The sequence below is a fragment of the Crotalus tigris genome, unplaced genomic scaffold, assembly GCF_016545835.1.
Source record: "Crotalus tigris isolate CLP2741 ecotype Arizona unplaced genomic scaffold, ASM1654583v1 scf7180000017753.6788120, whole genome shotgun sequence".
Lineage (NCBI taxonomy): Eukaryota > Metazoa > Chordata > Lepidosauria > Squamata > Viperidae > Crotalus > Crotalus tigris.
The window spans coordinates 1,454,123-1,476,136 of record NW_024096615.1 but is presented as its reverse complement, the minus strand read 5'-3'; the positions used below and the strand labels follow the sequence as shown (position 1 = coordinate 1,476,136).

General features: G+C 38.2%; 1 protein-coding gene across 4 annotated transcripts in view; it reads right to left on the bottom strand.

Moving 5' to 3' along the window:
* Positions 1 to 17,629: 17,629 nt before the first annotated feature.
* CNGA3 (cyclic nucleotide gated channel subunit alpha 3) overlaps positions 17,630 to 22,014 on the bottom strand; it is a 52,613-nt gene continuing 48,228 nt past the window's right edge. For all 4 annotated transcript variants that reach the window (XM_039340664.1, XM_039340663.1, XM_039340665.1 and 1 more), the window contains one exon: positions 17,630 to 20,531. In XM_039340664.1, coding sequence (XP_039196598.1) covers positions 19,123 to 20,531 — 1,409 coding nt within the window. In that variant the 3' untranslated portion in view covers positions 17,630 to 19,122. The remainder of the gene's footprint in view (positions 20,532 to 22,014) is intronic.

Sequence of the window (22,014 nt, the reverse complement as noted above, 5' to 3'; positions counted from 1 at the left end):
TTTAGAATAGAGGCAAATGTGAGAGAAATCGGAATGTTGGGTCCATAAACAAAAGTATGTGAAGTGCACTTAAAAAAGAAACTATTGATTTCTCTTATTTTGACATTTTAAAATAGACAATTTAGTCTTCCCTGCAAGCTTTTTTTTTTAAATGAACTGCTATTTCCTTATCAAGGCATATGATCACTGCTGCAGCAAGGAGATGCCTTTTTTTTCTCATCATCCAGCAATAGGGGGAAATGGTTTTTTAAAGGACCCTTTTGCATTGCAATACTCCCAATTTATTCACTCAATGTGTAGAAAGTAAATCCTAAATTTACTTCTTTCTTTTACATGGCATATCATAGGTTCGGAATGTAAACCTTTACCTTTCCACAGAGCATCCCTACACACTGCTCATTGCTGCTATTACAGAATGAATAAATGATCATACATGCTTTATTAAGACAATACAAGTAGTGTTCCTCTCACTGTAAATGTCAGTTGATGTGCAGAAGTGAGCATGTGCTTTGGTGATAGCTATTCCTGCAATTGGTGCAGAATTGGTATTAATGAAAAAGACTAAAATCTGAAATCCTTGGAAGGGGAAAATGTTTTTTAGGTTTGCTTTATTTAAAAAAAATAGTAATAGAAAGAGACAGTTCCTCTGTAACTATAATATCAAATAAAATAGCAATGCTGGTCTAGTGACATGGTCCAGAGGCAAAGAAAAAAAGTCATGTTCTTAGTATGATACTAGGTCTGAAATTTTGGAATTTCTTGGTGAAGAAGGATAAAATTATAGAATAGAAAAACTCGAGTGCTAGTATAAAGCTTATCAGTACATTTGAAATTTGCTGATAATTTTCACCACTCAAACATTTCTTGACATAAATGGAATGAGAAATGGTGGAAATAAGTGGTATGTTTACTTACATTAAACATGCTAGTAGGAAAGAAGTAAAATATTTTGTTTATTGATCATTTGCCAATAATTATGAGATACATAATATTTTAAATCAAAGTAGAAAGCAGAAACTAAGCAGCTGAAATCCTTTTCTAGTTCTTATGGAACTGGAACATTCTTAATAGAAATATCCAAGCTTTCTTGTAATTCTCACTTGTACAATAAGATTTGCATAGCTAGGATCTGTTTTCTGTTTTCAAAAAATACAAGACTACATTAATAGCCCTTAAATGTAATTTGAATTTACAACCGGTTTTTACAATGATCATTAAGCAAATGTGTTTTTCCCCAATAGTTTTTTTTTTTTGCCAGAACCCAAAAATAAACTCCAAAAACAATAAAAAAGTCACAAATCAAAGTTACCTGACTGCAAACTGCCATAAAGTGAACCAGTTACCCAAAATGTAATCACATGACTATGGGAGGGGTATATGAACTTTATAACTTCGAAAAAGAATTGTAAGTAGCTTTGGGATGGTCCATTGTAACTTTGAACAGTTGTTAAGCGACCACTTGTAAGTCAAGGACTGCCTGTACTAATTTGTCCAGTATGGTTTAAATAACGTTTATTTGAGACAGTTAATTATCAGTGAACAACTTCCTAGAATCAATTATAGTGGGATTAGAAAAGATCCTCATCTGAGAATTCTGGCAAGCTGCAGTCAGAATAAAAACTGGCTACAGGAAGCTGCTCTCTAGTTATTGCTGAATGTCACTCTCCCCAGCTTAGAAAGCCGTGGAAATAAACCTGCAGAAACACAAGCAGAAGGATTCCTTAAGGCCAGAGAATGAACATAATATTAGGAAGATGTTCAGACTGGCTCTTCCCTGACACAATGGTGGTATGTGAGAGTGGAAAAGTAAGACATTAGCAGGCTTTCAAGATTGAGGTCAGCTCGGGAGATAGACCAGCTCAAGAAACTGATTCCAAAAGAAGGCTAGGATTATACTTTATTGGCTTATGCTATAGTCTTCTTGTGGGGATGGTTTCTGAGCTCCTTAAACTGCTGGGAATTTTCCTAAATTCCAAGACTCCCATTTAAGCCATAAGACCCCTGTTAGAATCCAAGTACAGCAATTATATGGCAAGAAAATATAATTGGTTAAAATTAAATGGATTGCATATAATTCTGATTTAAACAGTAACAACCAAGAAGTTATTTTGGGATGCACTAGAACTATTGATTTTTCTTATTAGGTTCATGCACAGTCTAAGTATTAAGTTTTCAGTTTTAGCCCAGTATCAGAAATTTCATCCTGGACTAAACTCAAGAAGGAATATCTATTGGGAATCAAGTTAAGAAAGAGCCATTTTCATTTTAATAGAGGACCAACATGGCCTGCATGGATTATGTGCCCACAGACATTTCTTCTGGGCCCAGCCTACCCAGTCTTCTGCCCTTAGTTTTCATTTTTCATTTCATCACAGGCCTATAAATATTCCAAAATGACGAAAGTACAGAATAATTTGGAGATTCAAAACGGCACTTTTGATGTAATAAAAGTTCACAAGCTAAACCATTTAAATTACTATGAGAATTAATTCTTAACCTGTTTTTATTTACATAAATCAGATACTTGCATATTAAGAGAGACAGAAAAATAATTATTGTAGTAAATCACAACTGTTCCAAGAAATGGAGAGGCTGAGTGCTGATAACTGCATCCAACCCTTTCCTTCACAAATTTAATTTTACATTCAGTCAAGAAACTGAACTATAATGTTGAATAACTTTAGAATTTAACAGCATCAAATTCTTGAAAACAATAAGAAAAAGCAGCTTGATGAAAAGGACACCAAGAAGATTCCAATATTATTGATATTTTTGCTAAATGACCAGATCTGATTTAAATATATGATTTTTTTCATATTAAAAGAATACTATTTTTAATCTATACCATACGAGGACTGAAATGTCCCAGTTTAATTTTTGCTTCAAATTAAGCTCACATATTTTAGGGAGTAATTATATTTTTTTACAATCCTGGAGTTTAAATGCATGTTGATCTTCAGTATAAGTAATCAACTTTTATTCTACACTTTGTCACCATTCAGATTACCCAAATCAATACAAAGTGAAGAATAAAAGTTGATTACTTATACTGAAGATCAACACACATTTAAATCAACCAATAAGAATACAGTGCAGAAAAGATAGGCAATGTCTTTTTCCACAAGCTTGTCCAAGTTTTAAAAAGTACATGATTTTCACATATTTTTTGTATTTATTAATCAAATGTATAGAAGATGGTAAGGATAATTCTAAGATACGATGCTTAAGATCATTAACTTTCCCTGCCTGTTTTTCACCAGGGCAGGGATAGAAAACATTTGCAGAAGATAATCTAAATATATATTTGCATTCTAATAAATGATGAAGCACCACTTAAGAAACCTAAAAGAAGGATAACATGTTTTAGTCAATATTAATCCCAGAGCTGCTCTTAATCTTGGAAAGAAAATTGTCCAAGTCTTGCTTTGTGATCAGTTGATTAGGGTTATTATTTAGCCAGTGTCTTTCAATGAGATTCTCTTCAGTAAGTAACTTATTGTAATATTCCCATATTAAAATATCTAATGGGCTGTCTTTTTTGGTAAAATCCATGTCCAGTTTCTTCATTGTAATGCTTCGATGGTTGATCTCTGAACCTATTGGATTCCATTTTCTCTGCTCCTGAGTATTATCCCATACAAAATCCTGATTTATCTGACTTTTCTGGCTTATCTGTTCTTGCAGTCTGTCAGAGTAATAGTCCTGTAAATGGCAGACTTGTTCTTGTTTTAAAGTGGCAACTTCCTTAAGAAAGAGCTTGATCTTATCATTTAAAAAATCATAATTGTGTACTTTTAAATTTTTACTTTTGCTATTGAATATTTCTAAAGGTACGTACTCCAAATTTAAGAAAAGATTCCTTGAATTTGGTCTCCATTTGTGACTTCTGCTCTTAGCATTTGGGCATTTTTCTTTCAAAAAATGCCCTTTTGGACATCTCAGTGATGAAGACATACTAGGATCTGTAGCCTGATGTGCTGAATGCAACGGCTGGGGGAAGATTTTTGCAAAGCCATACTTCACACTGGACAATCTGCTGTTTTCTTGATGACAGGAAGTGTGGGACCTTTTGCATCTAGCAGGTTGAATAAAACTAAGCTGACCTTCAGAAATTCCTTTAGCACCTGAAGTGACCCTCTTCTGACATTGCAGTTGAGCATTAATTTCCACTGTAGCTGGAAGAGAATTCTGTCGTTCTTTAATCTCAGCTTTCTTACCTTGCCAGATTTTGTAGCTGCTGTGATTGTTAGTGACAGAGGCAGCAGCTTGCTGCTTCTGAATTCTGCATGGAGCTGAAATAGCTCTGGAGGCTTCTGTATTCTGCAATAGAACTCCAATTGCTTTCTTACTATCGTCAGCTACAACAGAATGCAGATTTGGAAAGAGACTCCGAGAGAGCTGTTTGACAAGCTCTCGATCGCCAAATAGCTTGGCATGAGCCACTTCGGATCTCCTGAGCTTCAAGGTGAATCTGTTGTACAATATCCTTTGGTCAAGAATTATGGAATTTTCAGTCTGTTTCTTCATGGAGTTTAGAATTCTAAGTTGCTTATTTAACAGGATTTCTTCTTTTTCATTGTAAGAGGAAGCCAGCTGGGATTTCTCTCCGTCTTTGAATTTAGCTCTTTCATCCATCATGAAACGGGAACCTGGAAATTTAAATCTGAAGCTACAACCCATGCCTACTTTTTATAATCTTTTGACTGCTCATTCTTTTCACAGCAAATCATATTTAGCTTTCAACAATACCTGTTATTGGAGTGAGCAACATGTCTTTGGACTTCCTCCAAGACTGATTGTGAATCACAAGAAACCTTGACTGGCTATATCAACAGTCAAGGATTTGTTGATCAGACAAGTTCCTTATCTTTGTTGTTAAGGAAACAAAAATGAAAGCCTTCTCTTTAAAATTAATACCTCAGATAGCAGATCTATTTGATTCCTGTCATGAAAGGCCATCTGTAGCTAGCTAGCTACTGTATTTTGCAGGAGTATGCTACCATTTTCTATAACATTAGATTAAATGTTATACATTAGATTTCCTTTTTTAAAGAAATTGCTCCAATTTCAAAGAACAAGTCTTGCAAACTGGGAGAAGTAGTGTATGTATGTATGCATGTATGTATGTATGTATGTATGCTAAGCCATACCTTTGGCTCTAATTTAGTTCTAAGTCAGTTCCCATTTATTTGATTCCTGGTGACTATAGAGATTTTTTTAAAAAACAGTATATGGCATCACTAGGAATTAAATAAATGGGAACTAAGTGTTAGACTTGTTTTAAGTTACAATAAGTTCCTAGACCAGCTGGCTGACCTCAGCAGCACTTGAAAAGCAAAAGAGGATCAGAGAAAGAACATCAAAACTATAGGCTAGATGAGGAAGTGGGGGTAAACATTCAGAAGAAGACAAGGACCTTCTTAAAAAATGAAGAGAGCCAGTTTGGTATAGTGTTTTAAAGTGCTGGACTAGGAGTAAGGAAGCTTGAATTATAGTCCTCAGCATATAATTTTGGGACAGTCCCTCTTTCTTAGGAAAAAAACAGCAAATCATTAACAAAAGATTGTCAATAAAACAGTGTGGACCTGTCCAAGTAATCACCAGGAGCCAAGATTGACTCAAAGGGCTATAACAACCATAACTTCTAACAAAGGTAATGACTAAAAATGTTTCCCCACCCCCATTCCAAATAAACTGCTTGGAGATCTCTGAGTTTCCATAATATAAAACCTGGGATTTTAAAACTGAGTGGTTAAAAAGGGAGTAGTAAATCTTCTCCACCCACAAACCTAATAGTCCTTCCACAGAGGGATTATGTGTTTGAAGTCAATATAATAGATGTCTTCCCATTCTGTTATTCTTCTCCTATTAAAGAAATTGAGCAAAGGGTGCCATACAAACATGCAATAAATTATTTTATCCCCCTTCTCTGACTTTCTCCCCCACTGTTCAGTAAATAAGCTTTTATGCATTGATTCCCTTTCTACCTTAGCACCCTGCTTGCAAATCAAATTGCACACAATAGGAAACCAACTCTTTTAATATAGAATTGCTGGAAGGGGTGATAGAAGCCAATTAAGCCACGCTACATTGCCTAGCAGTCATGAACAAAATTGACTGTGTCTATGAAGGCAAGAGAGGTGTAGGGAAGAAAAGTGGGACTGCAGATTAAGTGGGACATAGAAAATGAGTTGCTTTCAGTGTAGCCTTAGGCAAGGAGAGAAATTTCCCATGTTGTTCTTCAACAACTTGCTCAGAGCCATTTCTTTATGATGTATTGATTGTTTCATGCCAAGATAAGTGTGGTCCTATAGATCGCTATGTTTGTTTATATGTGCCTTATGAATGAGAAGTACTTTGGATGTGTAGCTTTCAAATTTAAGTTTGCGGATTTCCTAGCATAAATTCCTTCTATTCTGCATCATCTTAATTTCATTGTCCTGAACAAGGGGTGAGGGTGGTAATAATTGTGGTGATAATTTGCATAAAAACTACACTTCAAGCTATTAAGTGATGTTTTTGTTTGGGGAATGTATTGCCTTGGGCTTACTATGTGCATAAGGGAAGTTATTTAGGACTGTTGAGAAAATTACTACAAAAGTATGAAGTATTAGAAGACATTTTTCTAAAAACACTATTCTGTTTTTCAACTCAGGCTATAAAATGTGGGGTTGTAGCTTAAAGATAACTGATTTCCTTTCCCTCTGTTTTCTTGAAATCTATGAAATTTGAGAGAAAAGATATTGCCAGACTTTGAGTGTGTTTAAATATTAGTGAAGACACGGTTGGTTTGTCTGATGTTTCACTAGTTTCAGAGAAAAAAAACAGTAGTAAATTTTGAAATCCTTATATGTGCCATATAGACAGTTCTTGAGATGGAAAAACTATGACAGTAGAGTAAGCAATAGAATAGCAGGCTTGGAAAACCATGTTTCTTAATTTTCTTAAAGTACTACTTTATTTACCACATTTTGCATATACATCAGAAGGATATTTGCAATTACAATCCCATATTTATAGGAGAGTAAGTCATTAGCAGATATGAGCTGCAAAACTTTTTGAGGTTTTTGTGTCTTTTTCATGACATCTGTAGTTGCCTGGATTCTTGCATAAGGCAAGCTCACTAACCACCTAGTAAATGGAATGGGGGGGGGATGTTCATCACTCCCCCTCCTCTGTGAGAATTTAATCAAAGGGATAAAAAAGTGTCCCCCTGGGCCATTGACAATGATAGCAAATCAATAAGTATGCAACACTGTGATCTGTTTCATGCTTATATGAAAGTAAGGATAGCATCTGAGGTTTTTTGAGAGCTCATGTGTGAAAAATAATCTGTGGCTAAGACAGAAGTGAAGAAGGGTTGAAATTTGACTCGTATTTCAACTTTAATTACAACTAGAAACATTTGAATGATAGGTATAATCAGAAAACTGAAAGTCATTGAAGACATGAAACTGCCCTTTTTTTCTGCCCATCCAAAGGGCCATTTTTATTTTAGATCCAAGTAAAATTATGACACAATTGGGAACAACTCTATTAAGATATATTTTTTGGACATCTTTAAAACCAGGCTGAAAAAATAAAAGGATGGAATTAGCTTCTAAAATTTCTTTTTTAAAAGACTAGAAATTTCAAAACTTTTTTGAAACTCATTCTAATTTTCAGGTCTTGAAAAATCAAAGGAATCTGGGTAAGGGACGAGCGATAATTTAAATTGTGTAGATGGAGATATTAAATTCACCTTTCGAGAGAATAGCTAAATGTCTGTGAAGATTCTCAGATCCAGGTCATAGTTATCCAAAGATGTGTTTTCACGAGGCAACTTATTTTTCTTTGAAGACATTTCACTTCTCATCTAAGAAGCTTCTTGGATGAGAAATGAAACGTCTTCAAAGAAAAACAAGAAAGTCCAGTTGCCTCGTGAAAAAGCATCTTTGGGCTTTCAAGAGACGTGTAAGATTGCCTTGGTATCAGAATACAGTTACTGACAATAGCAGTAAAGTGTGTATGTTTTTTTGTTTTGTTTTGTCTACCATCAGCAAGTATTGGGAAAACACAAATTAACTTTCATGGAAGCTGTTTGGAAGAATATGATAGAAAATTATCATTACTGAGCCACTTTGAAGACTGTTAGGCAGAATTGTAAAAAAAAAATAACAGTTCATCTGCTCTACCTAGGACAGATTTTGCACAGCTCTTTTGTAGATTAATTTCATTTCAGAAAAATAAATAGTAATAATTATTTCTGCAAAAGGCCCCCATCTTTTCCTATTTTGGGTACCTATACTCTTCCTGCAAATTTCCTTTTATTTTCTTTTTAGAGTACTTCCTGGATTATTTCAATGGAAAATTAAGTGTAAATTAAATTTGTACTGCTTATGAATTATATTACTTGTCAGAACTTCATGTGCATTAAAATAGGCCTTTCACCTTTGTGATTTTTACATTGATTAGAGACTTTTTAAAGAAATGTACACAACAAGCATATCTTTTTTTCTCTCTCATTCTATCTTAATTTCTAGCTTTCGCAGTCATACATCTTATGGAATTCTAGGAGTTGAAATCCACATATCTTAAAGTTGATAAAATTGAACTTTAGACTAATATATTCTGGGCTTTTATCATTTTCTTTGTCTCTAAATTCAGTTTTTTCTTATCTGCCTCTGTGCAGTTCAGGTTTTCAGATTACTTGCTCTTTCTTTGTCATAGAGAAGAATAGATTGCAGATTAGCTGTAGATGGGCTGAAGTTGCTAATGAAGTTTCCTAAACAAAGCTTAGCTTATTTTCTTTCATGCTCCAACAATACTTTAGCAGATCTACTGTTAAAGACAAGCCATACAGGACATACTGTTACCTACCAATACACAGTCAATCCCTGGCACATTCTGCTGAAGGGTTTCCCAGTCTAGTGGTTCATCTGTCTTCCTTTAGCACATTGGTTCTCAACCTTTTTAATGCTATGACCCCAACTGGTCGTAAGTCGAGGACTACCCAACCGGTCGTAAGTCGAGGACTACCCAACTGGTCATAAGTCGAGGAGTATCCAACCGGTCGTAAGTCAAGGACTTTCCCTGCCAGGGAGTGCCGCACATGCGTGGTGCCGCCCCCTGCACTGGCCGAGGCGTAGCTGGCAAGGGGCAGCGATGACGCAGGGCAACCATCGGGTGGGCCACCAGCTGGCCCAGCCCAAGGGAGGTAAGGCACCCGCCGGGCCCCATGCGCGCCAGCAACCCTCCCTGCGCCTGCCGGCCTCCCATCTCCCACTCCTGGCCCTCTTTTAGTGGTTGCTCAGCAGGGAGGGGTGGAAGCTTCCAGACAGCTTACCTTCAGTGCAAACAACTTGCAGCACTGTTTGCAGACTGGGGCTTTTGGCGGGCTCAGCAGGGCAGAGACAGCCTGGACAATTCCTATTGGCTTTTGAAAGCCAATAGAATTAGACTCTATTCAAGAGAGTCTATTCTATTGGCTTTCAAAAGCCAATAGAATAAAAGGGAGTAGCACAGCTAAGGAAAAGAGGGAAAAAATGGCGGACTGTGTTTGGCGATCCCTGTGAAATGGTCGTTCGATCCCAAATGGGGTTGCAACCCACAGGTTGAGAACCGCTGCTTTAGCATGTAAATGGCAAAAAATCCTTCATGAATTACAACCTTGTTGTGGCGAAGGGGCCTGCGTAACTCAATGAAGCTATGAGCTATGCCATGCAGGGCCAACCAAGACGGACAGGTCATAGCAGAGAGTTCTGACAAAATGTGATCCACTGGAGAAGGAAATGGCAAACCACTCCAGTATCTTTGCCATGAAAACCCCATGGACAGTACCAAAAGGCAAAAAGATATGACGCTGGAAGATAAGCCCCTCAGGTCAGGAGGTGTCCAATTTGCTACTGGGGAAGAGCTGAGGGCTAGTACTAGTAGCACCAGAAAGAGTGAAGCGACTAGGTCAAAGCCGAAAGGACGCTCAGCTATGGATGCATCTGGTGGTGAAAGGAAAGTCCGATTCTGTAAAGATCTTTTCTCCATAGGAACTTGGAATGTAAGATCCATGAACCAAGCCAAACTGCACGTGGTCAAACAAGAGATGACAAGACTGAACATTGACATCTTAGGAATCAGCAAACTAAAATGGACAGGAATGGGTGAATTTAATTCAGAGGACCATCAGGTATACTATTGTGGGCAAGAATCTCTCAGAAGAAATGGAGTAGCCTTCATAGTCAATAAAAGAGTAGGAAAAGCAATACTGGGATACAATCCCCAAAATGACAGAATGATCTCAGTGAGAATCCAAGGCAAGCCATTCAATATCACAGTAGTCCAACAAGTCTATGCCCAAACCACTGGTGCTGAAGAGGATGAAAATGACTGGTTCTATGAAGCCCTACAGCACCTTATAGAATCAACACCAAAAAATGATGTCCTTATCATCATGGGGGATTGGAATGCTAAAGTAGGAAGCCAAAAGATAACTGGAATAACAGGCAAGTTTGGCCTTGGAGTACAAAATGAAGCAGGGCACAGGCTGATAGAATTTTGTCAAGAGAATACGATGGTCATAGCAAACACACTTTTCCAACAACCCAAGAGACGGCCCTACACATGGACATCACCAGACGGTCAACACAGAAATCAGATTGACCATGTGCTCTGCAGCCAAAGATGGAGAAGCTCTATACAGTCAGTAAAAACAGGACCAGGAGCTGACTATGGCTCAGATTATGAGCTTCTTGTTGCAAAATTTGGTCTTAAATTGAAGAAAGTAGGGAAAACCACTAGGCCACTCAGGTATGAACTAAATCATATCCCTGATGAATATACAGTAGAGGTGACAAATAGATTTAAGGAATTAGATCTGATAGAGTGCCTGAAGAACTATGGATGGAGGTTTGTAACATTGTACAAGAGGTAGCAACTAAAACCATCCCAAAGAAAAAGAAATGCAAGAAAGCAAAATAGCTGTCTGAGGAAGCTTTGCAAATAGCTGAGGAAAGAAAGGAAGTGAAAGGCAAAGGAGAAAGAGAAGATACACCCAAATGAATGTAGAATTCCAGGGAATAGCTTGAAGAGATAAGAATGCCCTCTTAAATAAACAGTGCAAAAAAATAGAAGAAAACAGTAGAATAGGGAGAACCAGAGATCTCTTCAAGAAAATTGGAGATATGAAGGGAACGTTTCATGCAAAGATGGACATGATAAAGGATCAAAATGGCAGGGACCTAACAGAGGCAGAAGAGATTAAGAAGAGTGGCAAAATTACACAGAAGAACTATACAATAACAAGCTTAGCGTCCCTGATAACCACGATGGGGTGGTCATTGGCCTTGAGCCAAACATCCTAGAATGTGAAATGAAATGGGCCTTAGGAAAGCTGAGCAACAACAAAGCTAGTGGAGGTGACAGTATTCCAGCTAAGCTATTCAAAATCTTAAAAGACGATGCAGTAAAAGTGTTACACTCAATTTGCCAGCAAATTTGGAAAACTCAACAGTGGCCACAGGATTGGAAAAAGTCAGTTTACATTCCAATTTCAAAGAAAGGCAATGCCAAAGAATGTTCAAACCATCACACCATTGCACTCATTTCACATGCAAGTAAAGTTATGCTTAAAATCCTATAAGCTAGACTCTAGCAGTATGTGGATCGAGAACTACCAGAAGTACAGGCAGGATTTCGCAGAGGAACTAGAGATCAAATTGCCAACATACACTGGATCATGGAGAAAGCTAGGGAGTTCCAGAAAAACATCTACTTTTGCTTCATTGATTATACTAAAGCCTTTGATTGTGTGGATCACAACAAATTGTGGCAAGTTCTTAAAGAGATGGGAATACCAGACCATCTTATTGTCTCTTGAGAAACCTATATGCGGGTCAAGAAGCAACAATGAGAACTGGACACAGAACCACTGATGGGTTCAAAATTGGGAAAGGAGTCCGGCAAGGTTGTATTCTGTCACCCTGCCTATTTAACTTATATGCAGAGCACATCATGAGAAAGGCAGGTCTAGATGAATCAAAAGTTGGAATTAAGATTGCAGAGAGAAATATCAACAACCTAAGATATGCAGATGATACCACTCTAATGGCAAAAAGTAAAGAGAAACTAAAGAGCTTCTTGATGCGGGTAAAGAAGGAGAGTGCAAAAGTTGGCTTGAAACTCAACATTAAGAAAACCAAGATAATGGCATCTGGTCCTCTCAATTCCTGGCAAATAGATGGGGAAGAAATGGAGGAAGTGACAGATTTTATCTTCCTGGACTCCAAGATCACCACAGATGGGGACTGCAGCCAAGAAATTAAAAGACGCTTGCTCCTGGGGAGGAAAGCTATGGCAAATCTAGACAGCATACTAAAAAGCAGAGACATCACCCTGCCAACAAAAATATGTATAATCAAAGCCATGGTTTTCCCAGTTGCAATGTATGGCTGTGAAAGTTGGACCGTAAGAAAGGCTGAGCGCCAAAGAATTTGAACTTTGAACCTTTGAACTATGGTGCTGGAGAAGACTCCTGCAAATCCCCTGGACTACAAGGCAATCAAACTGATCAGTCTTAGAGGAGATCAACCCTGACTGCTCTTTAGAAGGCCAGATCCTGAAGTTGAAACTCAAGTACTTTGGCCACCTAATGAGAAGGAAGGACTCACTGGAGAAGAGCCTAATGCTGGGAAAGATTGAGGGCAATAGAAGAAGGGGACGACAGAAAATGTGGTGGCTGGATGGAGTCACTGAAGCACTAGGCATGAACTTAAATGGACTCCAGAAGATGATAGAGGACCGGAAGGCCTGGAGGAATGTTGTCCATGGGGTCACAATGGGTCGGACACGACTTCGTAACTAACAACAAAGTTTAATGAAGAGAAAGAGAAATAGGGGTGACATGATAGCAGTGTTCCAATATCTCAGGGGTTGCCACAAAAAAGACAGAGTCAAGCTATTCTCCAAAGCACCTAAAGGCAGGACAAATAATGGAAGGAAATTAATCAAAGAGAGAAGCAATATAGAACTAAGGAGAAATTCCCTGACAGAACAATTAATCAGTGGAACAACCTGCCTCCAGAAGTTGTGAATACTCCAACAATTGATAAGAAGAGCTGGACAACCATTTGTCTGAAATGATATAGGGTTTCCTACCTGTGCAGAGGTTTGGACTAAAAGACTTCAAAGGTCCCTTCCCACTCTACTACTACTATTATTATTATTAATCTCGAAAGAAGGCAAAATCAAACTCTTCCATCAGAATCTCAGGAGGAGGGGGAGAAGGCAATAATAAGAATTCAGTCTTGGTCACATGATTGTAGCTACCATCTTGATTTTTTTACTACCCCTCCCGCCACACACACACATCCTGCAGATGTCTCTGTTACTAAAAAAAAAACCTATTTGATCATGTTTATGAAGTCAGGAATCAGATTTGATATGAAAGAGTTTTTATCTTTCCTTGCATATGAAAACTATTTTCTGTGCAGGTTTTAAGGGAAAGGAAAATTTCAGAATGTTGAATAAAGTGGTGGCTAACACGATCTAGCCAGTGTTAAACTATTGTTCTGGGTGACAGTGTAGCTGCCTCTGAAGACCATCTGCTGGGACACTAGTGGCCTCCTTGTGTAATTGGTTCACTCTGAGAACAGACCTCTGGAGTAGGTGGACCAGGGAACTGATTCAGCAAGGTATTATTGTTTATTAAAGCAATTCCAGTTCACTTCAATGAGACATATGCAGTGTCTTTCAACCTTCTGTAAGTATATGGAAAATATAATCAAACCCTATGCTTTATTTTTCTACCAGTGTAAAAACATCAGTTGTAAACAGCCAATAGTAAACATCCATAGATTTCCTATGTCACTTTTGTTTAAATGATAGTATGCATATAGAGGAAAAATACATATTAAAAACAACATACTTTTTAACACACGCATTATAATAGACCATTAAAAACACTTTGTTTTCAAAAAGCATACTGTTTATGGATATATATTTTCACATGGTTTAGACAATAGTTTTTAATACATACTTAAAGTGCTAGATTCATATCCTCAATTATTGACTTGCACTTTTACAAAAATCCACTAAGTTAATAAAGTAGTATTAGCTACCTGGAGTTGCCAGAAGGGAGGATATATATAAATTAAATAAATAAAATAGTAAACATTCCCTATATTGCAAGTAGGGAATGGATTGAGACTGGTTGAGAATAACAGAGGTTTAGTAAACCAAGCTTCTGAGTTTGGGTCAGAAGTAAGAATCAGACAGATATTCTGATTTTGTACCTCCATTTTTTTAGTCAGTACAGAAACTGGTTTTCTTGAAATATAGCCAATTTCAAAAGAACCTTTGCCAATATTTTTCAAACAAGGAAAAAAATCCTGAATGAGGTGAGTTGCAGTTTCTACCTTTGGTCAGAAACAGAATTCTTGGTGATAGGGTAAACTGATTGATCTCTTCTAAATAGTGAGCTATGATTGCTCACTCTCTTTCTTCCTTTTTAAACCATCTTAGGTCATCTTAACTTCTGACTGCTATTTTATTTTGTATTATTTAACTGCAAGAATTGTATTAATTTTAGTTTGAACACCAGGATCACCAAGCAATATCAATTAAAGCCAAAGCTCCGGCCACTGGTAACTTCCAAACATGCCAGAAATCAACTCCCAGCCAACATAATCCATGGCTTTGTTGGCTGGAAATTTGGGGATTGAAGGTCAGAACAAATTAGAGATGCTGCTCTGAAGAGCCCACAGTTCCAACTGTCCTCAATAATCTTAGGATTGTGCAAAGCACATAGAAGGACCCCTCCCCAAAGCAATAAAATCAGTGTAGCAGCTCCAGTGCCTTTGAGCCTGATATCGGGTGAAGGGGAGCAGAATAAATATTCCCCCCCAAAAATCAGCAAAAACACTTCCATAGCTGTTCACCACTGCTCAATTGGCTTCTCTCAAGAAATCATAGTCTGGTACGTTTTGGTGGGCCCTTGCTTGATTTGGTCTTTATTTAAGCACAGATGAGACTTAGTATGAAAATGAAGAATTTTAATATCTGTCTTTCAAGATCATTTCCTTGCCAGACTGGATCACAGTGTCCCAGGCACCTACTAAATTCAGAAGATTTCCCAAAGTCACTGGGAAAATATCCCTACAACATAGTAGCAGCTCCATCTTTGGCCTGCTTGACTGTGAAAGATGGGAGCAGCCAGAGCACTGGATGAGATCACTCTGGCAAGTCCTTTGTCCATTCACTGATGCCATGTGGTTAGGGCAAAGATAGTGAAAAGTCAAAGGTGGGCACCATTGAGCACTGGAAAAAGTTCAAGTTTGAGCCAGATTATCTAGAAGCTACAGCTATGCAAGCTGTGATGAAAATTCCTCCTGGAACAATCCTAAAAGGTAAGAATAACCCTTATCCTGAAGTTACTGCGCTGCCTCCAATAGGCTTCCAGATCTAGTTCAGTGGCCTGGTCATCGCTTTGAAAGCCCTTTATGGTACAGGTTACATCAGGTAGCAGGTTCATTCAATAGAATTTTCTCCCCAGAATACTCTCCCCACAGAGATACAGATAGCTCCAACCCTGAAGCGAGTTTTTCCCTTAGATTTTTACCTATGTATAATACTAATCTGAATATTGTTGTTTTATAGGGTTTTAATGTTTTGATTATGATTTAATAGTAGCCTACCCAGTCTCTATAAGGATTGAGATAAACCATAAATATTAATAAACCATAAATTAATAAATAAGGAACATATATCCTTGATGCTAATCTCCAGAAATTTGTCCAAAAAGCTTCTCATGACACTCTCATGAAGATAGCAAGGCTGGGTCTCATGTAGAACTTGGCTGGAGAGAAGTTCCAGAGGGTCAGGGTAGGGGTAATTAACCATGGTTTCTAGGCTTCTTTGCCTCCCAAGTTGAAATGACCCATAACACCTTTCCCAGGTAGAATGGACAGGCTGGCTAGAATATTAGAGAGCAGGCAGTCATAAATTAGAGAGCAATCTTAGTGTAGTGGTTAAGACACCAGGCATAAACCAGGATACTGTGATCTCTAGTCCTGCCTTAAGTACAAATCCAGCTGTATGACCTTAGGCCAATAACTCACTCTCGGACCAGGGAAGGAGGCAATGGAAAACCACTTCTGAAAAACTTTGCCAAGAAAACCTCAGGGAATTGTTCAGCTAGTTGTCAGGAGTCAACATTAACCCAAAGGAATGCACAAGTCATAAGAAATTTGGGCATGAGCCCTGTGGTGCTTTAAAGAGTAATGTCAACACTTTGAATTGCACTCCAAAGCCTACTAGAAACTAGTGCAGAATTCACAATTTAGATGCTATTCTACTGAACAAGCTCTCAGTACTCAACATGCAGTTTGCTGCATGCTGTATCAGTTATGGGTTTCTAAATATTCCTCAAGATCAGCTCTAGGATGAGGGCATTGTACTAGTTTAATCAGTGATAATGAGGATATGGATAACTATTTTTGAGAGGTCCAGATCTAAGAAATTACACAATTGGCATACTGACCAGGACTGGACAAAAACACTCTAGGTGTAGTTGTGAATTAAAGAACACCGCTAAGTGGCAGATCTGCTATTCTGGGGACAGCGCTATCCCTCTAAAACCACCTATCATATGACTGCAGGACACACAATTATTCCATTGTAATGGCATTCAGCTTCACTTTGTTTTATCCCGTTCTATACCATTTTGGACAAATGGCTGTCCAGTCTCTTCTTAAAAACTTCCAGTGTTGGAGCATTCATCTCTTCTGGAGGCAGGTTGTTTCACTGGTTAATTGTTCTAACTGTCAGGAAGTTTCTCCTTAGTTCTAGGTTGCTTCTCTCCTTGATTAGTTTCCATCCGTTGCTTCTTGTCCTGCCTTCAGGTGCTTTGGAAAATAGCTTCACTCCCTCTTCTTTGTGGCAGCCCCTGAGATATTGGAATATTGCTGTCATGTCCCCCCTTGTCCTTCTCTTCGTTAAACTAGACATACCCAATTCTAGCAACCGTTCCTTATATGTTTTAGCCTCCAGTCCCCTAATCATCTTTGTTGCTCTTCTCTGTACTTTTTCTAGTGTTTCAATATCTTTTTTACATCATGGTGACCAAAACTGGATGCAGTAATCCAAGTGTGGCCTTACCAAGGCATTGTAAAGTGGTATTAATACTTCACGTGATCTTGATTCTATCCCTCTGTTAATGCAGCCTAGCACTGTGTTGGCCTTTTTGGCAGCTGCAGCACCCTGCTGGCTCATATTTAAGTGATTGTCTACTAGGACTCCGAGGTCCCTCTCACAGTTACTACTATTGAGCATGGTGCCACCTATGCTGTACTTGTGCATTTGGTTTTTCTTGCCGAAATGTAGAACCTTGCTTTTTTCACCATTGAATTTCATTTTGTTAGTTAGTGCCCAGTGTTCAAGTCTGTCCAGATCCTTCTGTATCTGAAGCCTGTCTTCTGGAGTGTTGGCTATTCCTGCCAGCTTGGTGTCGTCTGCAAATTTGATGAGTTCCCCATCTATCCCCTCATCCAAATTGTTGATGAAGATGTTGAAGAGCACTGGGCCCAGAACAGAGCCCTGGGGCACCCCCTACATACTTCCCTCCATGTAGATGTGGTTCCATTGAGGATCACATGTTGAATACGGCCGGTCAGCCAACTACGAATCCATCTGATGGTGATGCTGTCTAACCCACATTTTTTAATCTTATCAAGTAGTATTAAATGGTACCTCCCAGAAGGAGTGGAATCTCTATAGAATCCTGATTCCCTAATTCTACAAGATGGTCTAGAACAGGCATGTCAAACTGCCGGCCCGTGGGCCGGATGCATCACACTGAAACCGTGCCCACCCCATTGCCGGCAATGGTGGGAAAGTCACAATACATCGCACGACGTCACATGACATCATGAGTTTGATATGATCTAGTAGGATAAAATAGTTCATGCCATCAGAAACCATTGAAGAGCTGCCTTCCATCATCCAGATTCCAATAGAGGTCATCCATGAGAGCATTTGTGTCAGAAGTACCTACCAAAGCACTTCTTGGTTGAAAGGATTAGCTGGTGACATCACCATTGCCAAGGGGATTCCCAAGGGGGTTCTTTTCGTGTCCCCATACAGAGCAAATAATGTCATTGCTGTCCATGCCCAGAACTGAACCATGACCATAAGGGATTAAAATAGTCATCTTCATCTTTGCAATGAAGCACTACTACCACCTTCACCAGAATGTTCCCAAAAAATGAAAATCAGAGATTGGACAGAAGTTATCTAACATTGTAGGATTGAGAGTGGGTCCTTTCAAGAAAGGTATACTCTATCAGATTGGGCAAGGAGGTACCATTTCCTCCTTCAAAGAGGCATTAATCACCTCCTGAACTCAGTCCCTCATAGCCTATAGGTAGCAAACTCATATTACCAGTCTTAATTTTTTTACATTTGTCAAAATAGCATCCAACTCTGAGCAAACATGAGAGATTTTGTCAGGAAACTGTTGAGTGTGAAACCCATCAGGATGTGAGTCACAAACGGTTGCTGGAGGGATTTTTCTGCTAATGCAATACAACAGAGAAATGTGGATATTTTGCTGTTGCACGGGTCTGCATTTGGACAAATCCACTCTCTGTTTTCCAACACACACATTCTAGGCCACATCTAGACATTAAGGGGTTTTTTTAATAAGCAAAAAAGACATAATGTGAAATGGATGCATTATATTAATGGAAAAAACTGCTATTTCAAGGAAGAAAATGGGCAAGTCATGTTGGTATATTTATGCATCAGTATTATAAAGTCTGTTCCATTCAGAGAAGTTTCTCTTTGCATCAGGTGCTTGTTGTAAAGCTAGAATGATAAATGTGATGGAGTCTATACAAACACCTAATAATAAGAGGTGATCATCACTCATAGAAAATCTTTCCCCAATACAAAATAAATAAAAGAAATGTGGAAATCTGTTTCTAAAAAGGTGATAAAAGTTCAGCATTTACTATTTAGAAGACAATTGCTTCAATTAAAAACTATACAAACTTGCTGGTTCCAAATGATATAAAACAATCCTGTTCACATATTTGCAAGTGTGTTCATATAGGGTGCAGTAGTTCTGTGCTAAATGAAGATGACCATACATACTTAATTCTTTTTCTGTTCTTCTGATTTTCCAGCTTTGTCTGGTACATCTAACAAAGCGTCGTTTCCAGACTTCTTCACTTTGGTCTCAACTTCTACAAGTCTCTGTTTGAGTTTAGACTGTGAGGCAGTGTACTCTGCTAAAAGTCTAGCAAACCTTGTCTGAAGAGTATCCAGAGCTGCTTCAAGTTTACCTATTTTCTCTTCCAAGTCTTTTGGATCAGCTCCTGCTTTAGCTGCCTCCTCATCAATCAAGTTATCTTTCAACAAAATTTGCCGTCCTTTTTCTTCCAGTGCCTTTTTGGCCTCAGGATATTCAGTGAGAGCTTCCATCAGGTCATCCTTGGACAAACAGAACAGATCAGAGTAACCTATGCTTCTGATATTGGCAGTTCTCCTATTGCCAGCTTTGCTGCCTTTGATGTTTAAGATGCTGATTTCTCCAAAGTAACTGCCATCACTTAGAACCACAAACTGTGTCACTCCATCATCTGCGACGACAGCCAGTTTTCCTTCTTTAATAATATACATCTCTCTTCCAATATCACCTTTTTTGCATATATAGTCTCCAGGACTGAAAACAGTAGGTTTTAATTTCAACACCAACTCAATCAGGAGTCCAGCTTCACAATCTTGGAAGATCCGCACTTTTCTTAGTGTATCCATATGGACATTTATGGCAATCTCAGCTTTCAGCTTATCAGGGAGGTATCTCAGGACTTTTGTTTCTTCTACTGTTTTCTTATTGGTCCACAGATAATCAAACCATTTAATCACTCTTGCTTCCAAATCTTTAGTGACCTTTCGAAATTGCAAGTATTGCTTGATGGAATCAACCTTGGCCTGGAACTCTGTCCTAGAGGCATTCATGTTAGAAATCATAGAGCCTACATTGCCCACAATGGTAGCAAAGATAAGCACACCCACTAAAAAGTCCATGACCACAAATAGATACTCTTCATCTTTCACTGGAGGTGGAGTTTCTCCAATGGTTGTCAATGTCAGCGTGGACCAATATAGGCTGTAAATATATTTTCTGGACAACCGTCCATGTTCAGGATGGGAGATATTGGGATAAACCCAGGAGTCAGTTCCAAATCCAATTAGTTTGGAAATGGCGAAATATATACATGCATTCCAGTGAATAATGATGAGAATGTACAAGACAAGGTTCCCTATACGAAATACATTTGGATAGTTTGTTCTTGTTTCTGTACGATCAAAAAATTCAAATAGGCGGGGAAGTCTCAGTAACCGGTTAAATCGCAACTCAGGATAGTTCATTCCAAAGTGTAAAAATCCTAGATCAGTTGGAAAAAGGGACAACAGGTCCAACTTGAACTGCAAAGTTGATTTATAATATTCTTTCAATTTCTTTTCATCTTTAACTAGTAGTCCTTGTTCAAGGAAACCTTAAAGTATAATAAAGAAAAAAGGAAGAAATGTCTTAAGTAGAAATGCCTAAACCATAAAGCTTCCCATACTGACTTGCAAGTGCAAAATATGTTGCAGTGACCTATCATTTCATCTCCTCTTAGGTACCCTCTTTTACTCACTTACACACTGAGAAGAGCAGAAAGGGCTTTGCTTTCCCAAGGACGTCATCAAAGAAAGCAAACTTTTTTTTTGTTTCAAATTAAAACATACATTAGCCCTGTTTAGGACATGCATTATTGTTGGCTTTTGCTATCAGCTGTACCATTATGTTGAACTGTTTCAATTCATGTAAAAGCTTCTATTTTCCCCTTTTTAGTACATTATTAATTTAATCTTTATTTTATAACTTGCCAAGAAAATTTTGTCTATTGGGAGGAACAGACAGCAATCTTCCAATCAATCTAAAATTTCTCCCCTTTTAAAAATACTTTCCTAATAATGGGTTTGTTTGCTCTAACCCCAAAATACACAAATTTTATTATCTGGAGGGTGGCTCCAGGCAATTATTTGGTGTGTCAAGACTGCTCTTTCAATTGGAACTAGAAACTTTGTGAAGAATAGAGTTCAAGAGTTTTAAGGGGTGAAAAGCCTTAAATTTATACAACACTTAAAATTACCCATTTTGCCCTTTGAATGCCCATTCCATAAAATAGAGAGGGGGCAAATTAGGGAACACAATCATAGGGATGCTGTGATGTGTTATGTAGGGATGGTTTAGTATGTAAGCAAGATTTCTGAACTAAATAATATTTAAAAATTATGCATCCCAAAGAGCTTAAATCTCAAAAATAGTGCCCATGCTCTCCTCAAAGAACTGGGTTAGATTTTATTAAAGAGCAAGGAAAGCAAAGAAAATTTTAAAAATGAATGCAGAAAATTTATGCAAAAACAATGAAGGCAAGAGTTAAAGTGATTGGGGAAATAGCATTTTACCAGCACTGCAAGTAACCAAAGAGCTAGAAATGGGACACCATATTTTCAAACAGATTTTAGAGAAAGGGAAAATGTCTTTGGGGAAAGAGAGAGTCGTATCAAAAAGTGAAAATGTCACTATTGAACTCTACTACTTGTGCATGGAACAAATGTGGGACTTTGACTTGCAATCGCCATCTTGATTATTTTGACATCATGTTGCATGGACAGCCAGGCAAGTCCCATATATGCTCCCTAGGAGACCCTTTACTTTGGCTACACCAAGGGATGCAGGGGGAGGGGTACTGATGTAAATGGGGAGAAATGGGGAAGCAGAAACTGAGTGGGAAAAGGAGAGAAAAGGACGGAGGATTGAAAAGCTAGCCTCAGTAGAGAGATGAGGTGGGAGAATAGAGAAGGGATTAATAATAGATAAGAAGTGAGAGTGGATCAGAGAAAGAAGGGCTAGTCTGTGCTTTAATTCCTGATTCTTGAGGACAAAGGATTGATAATGCCTTCAGGAGTTCGTGAGGATGGAGAAAATTA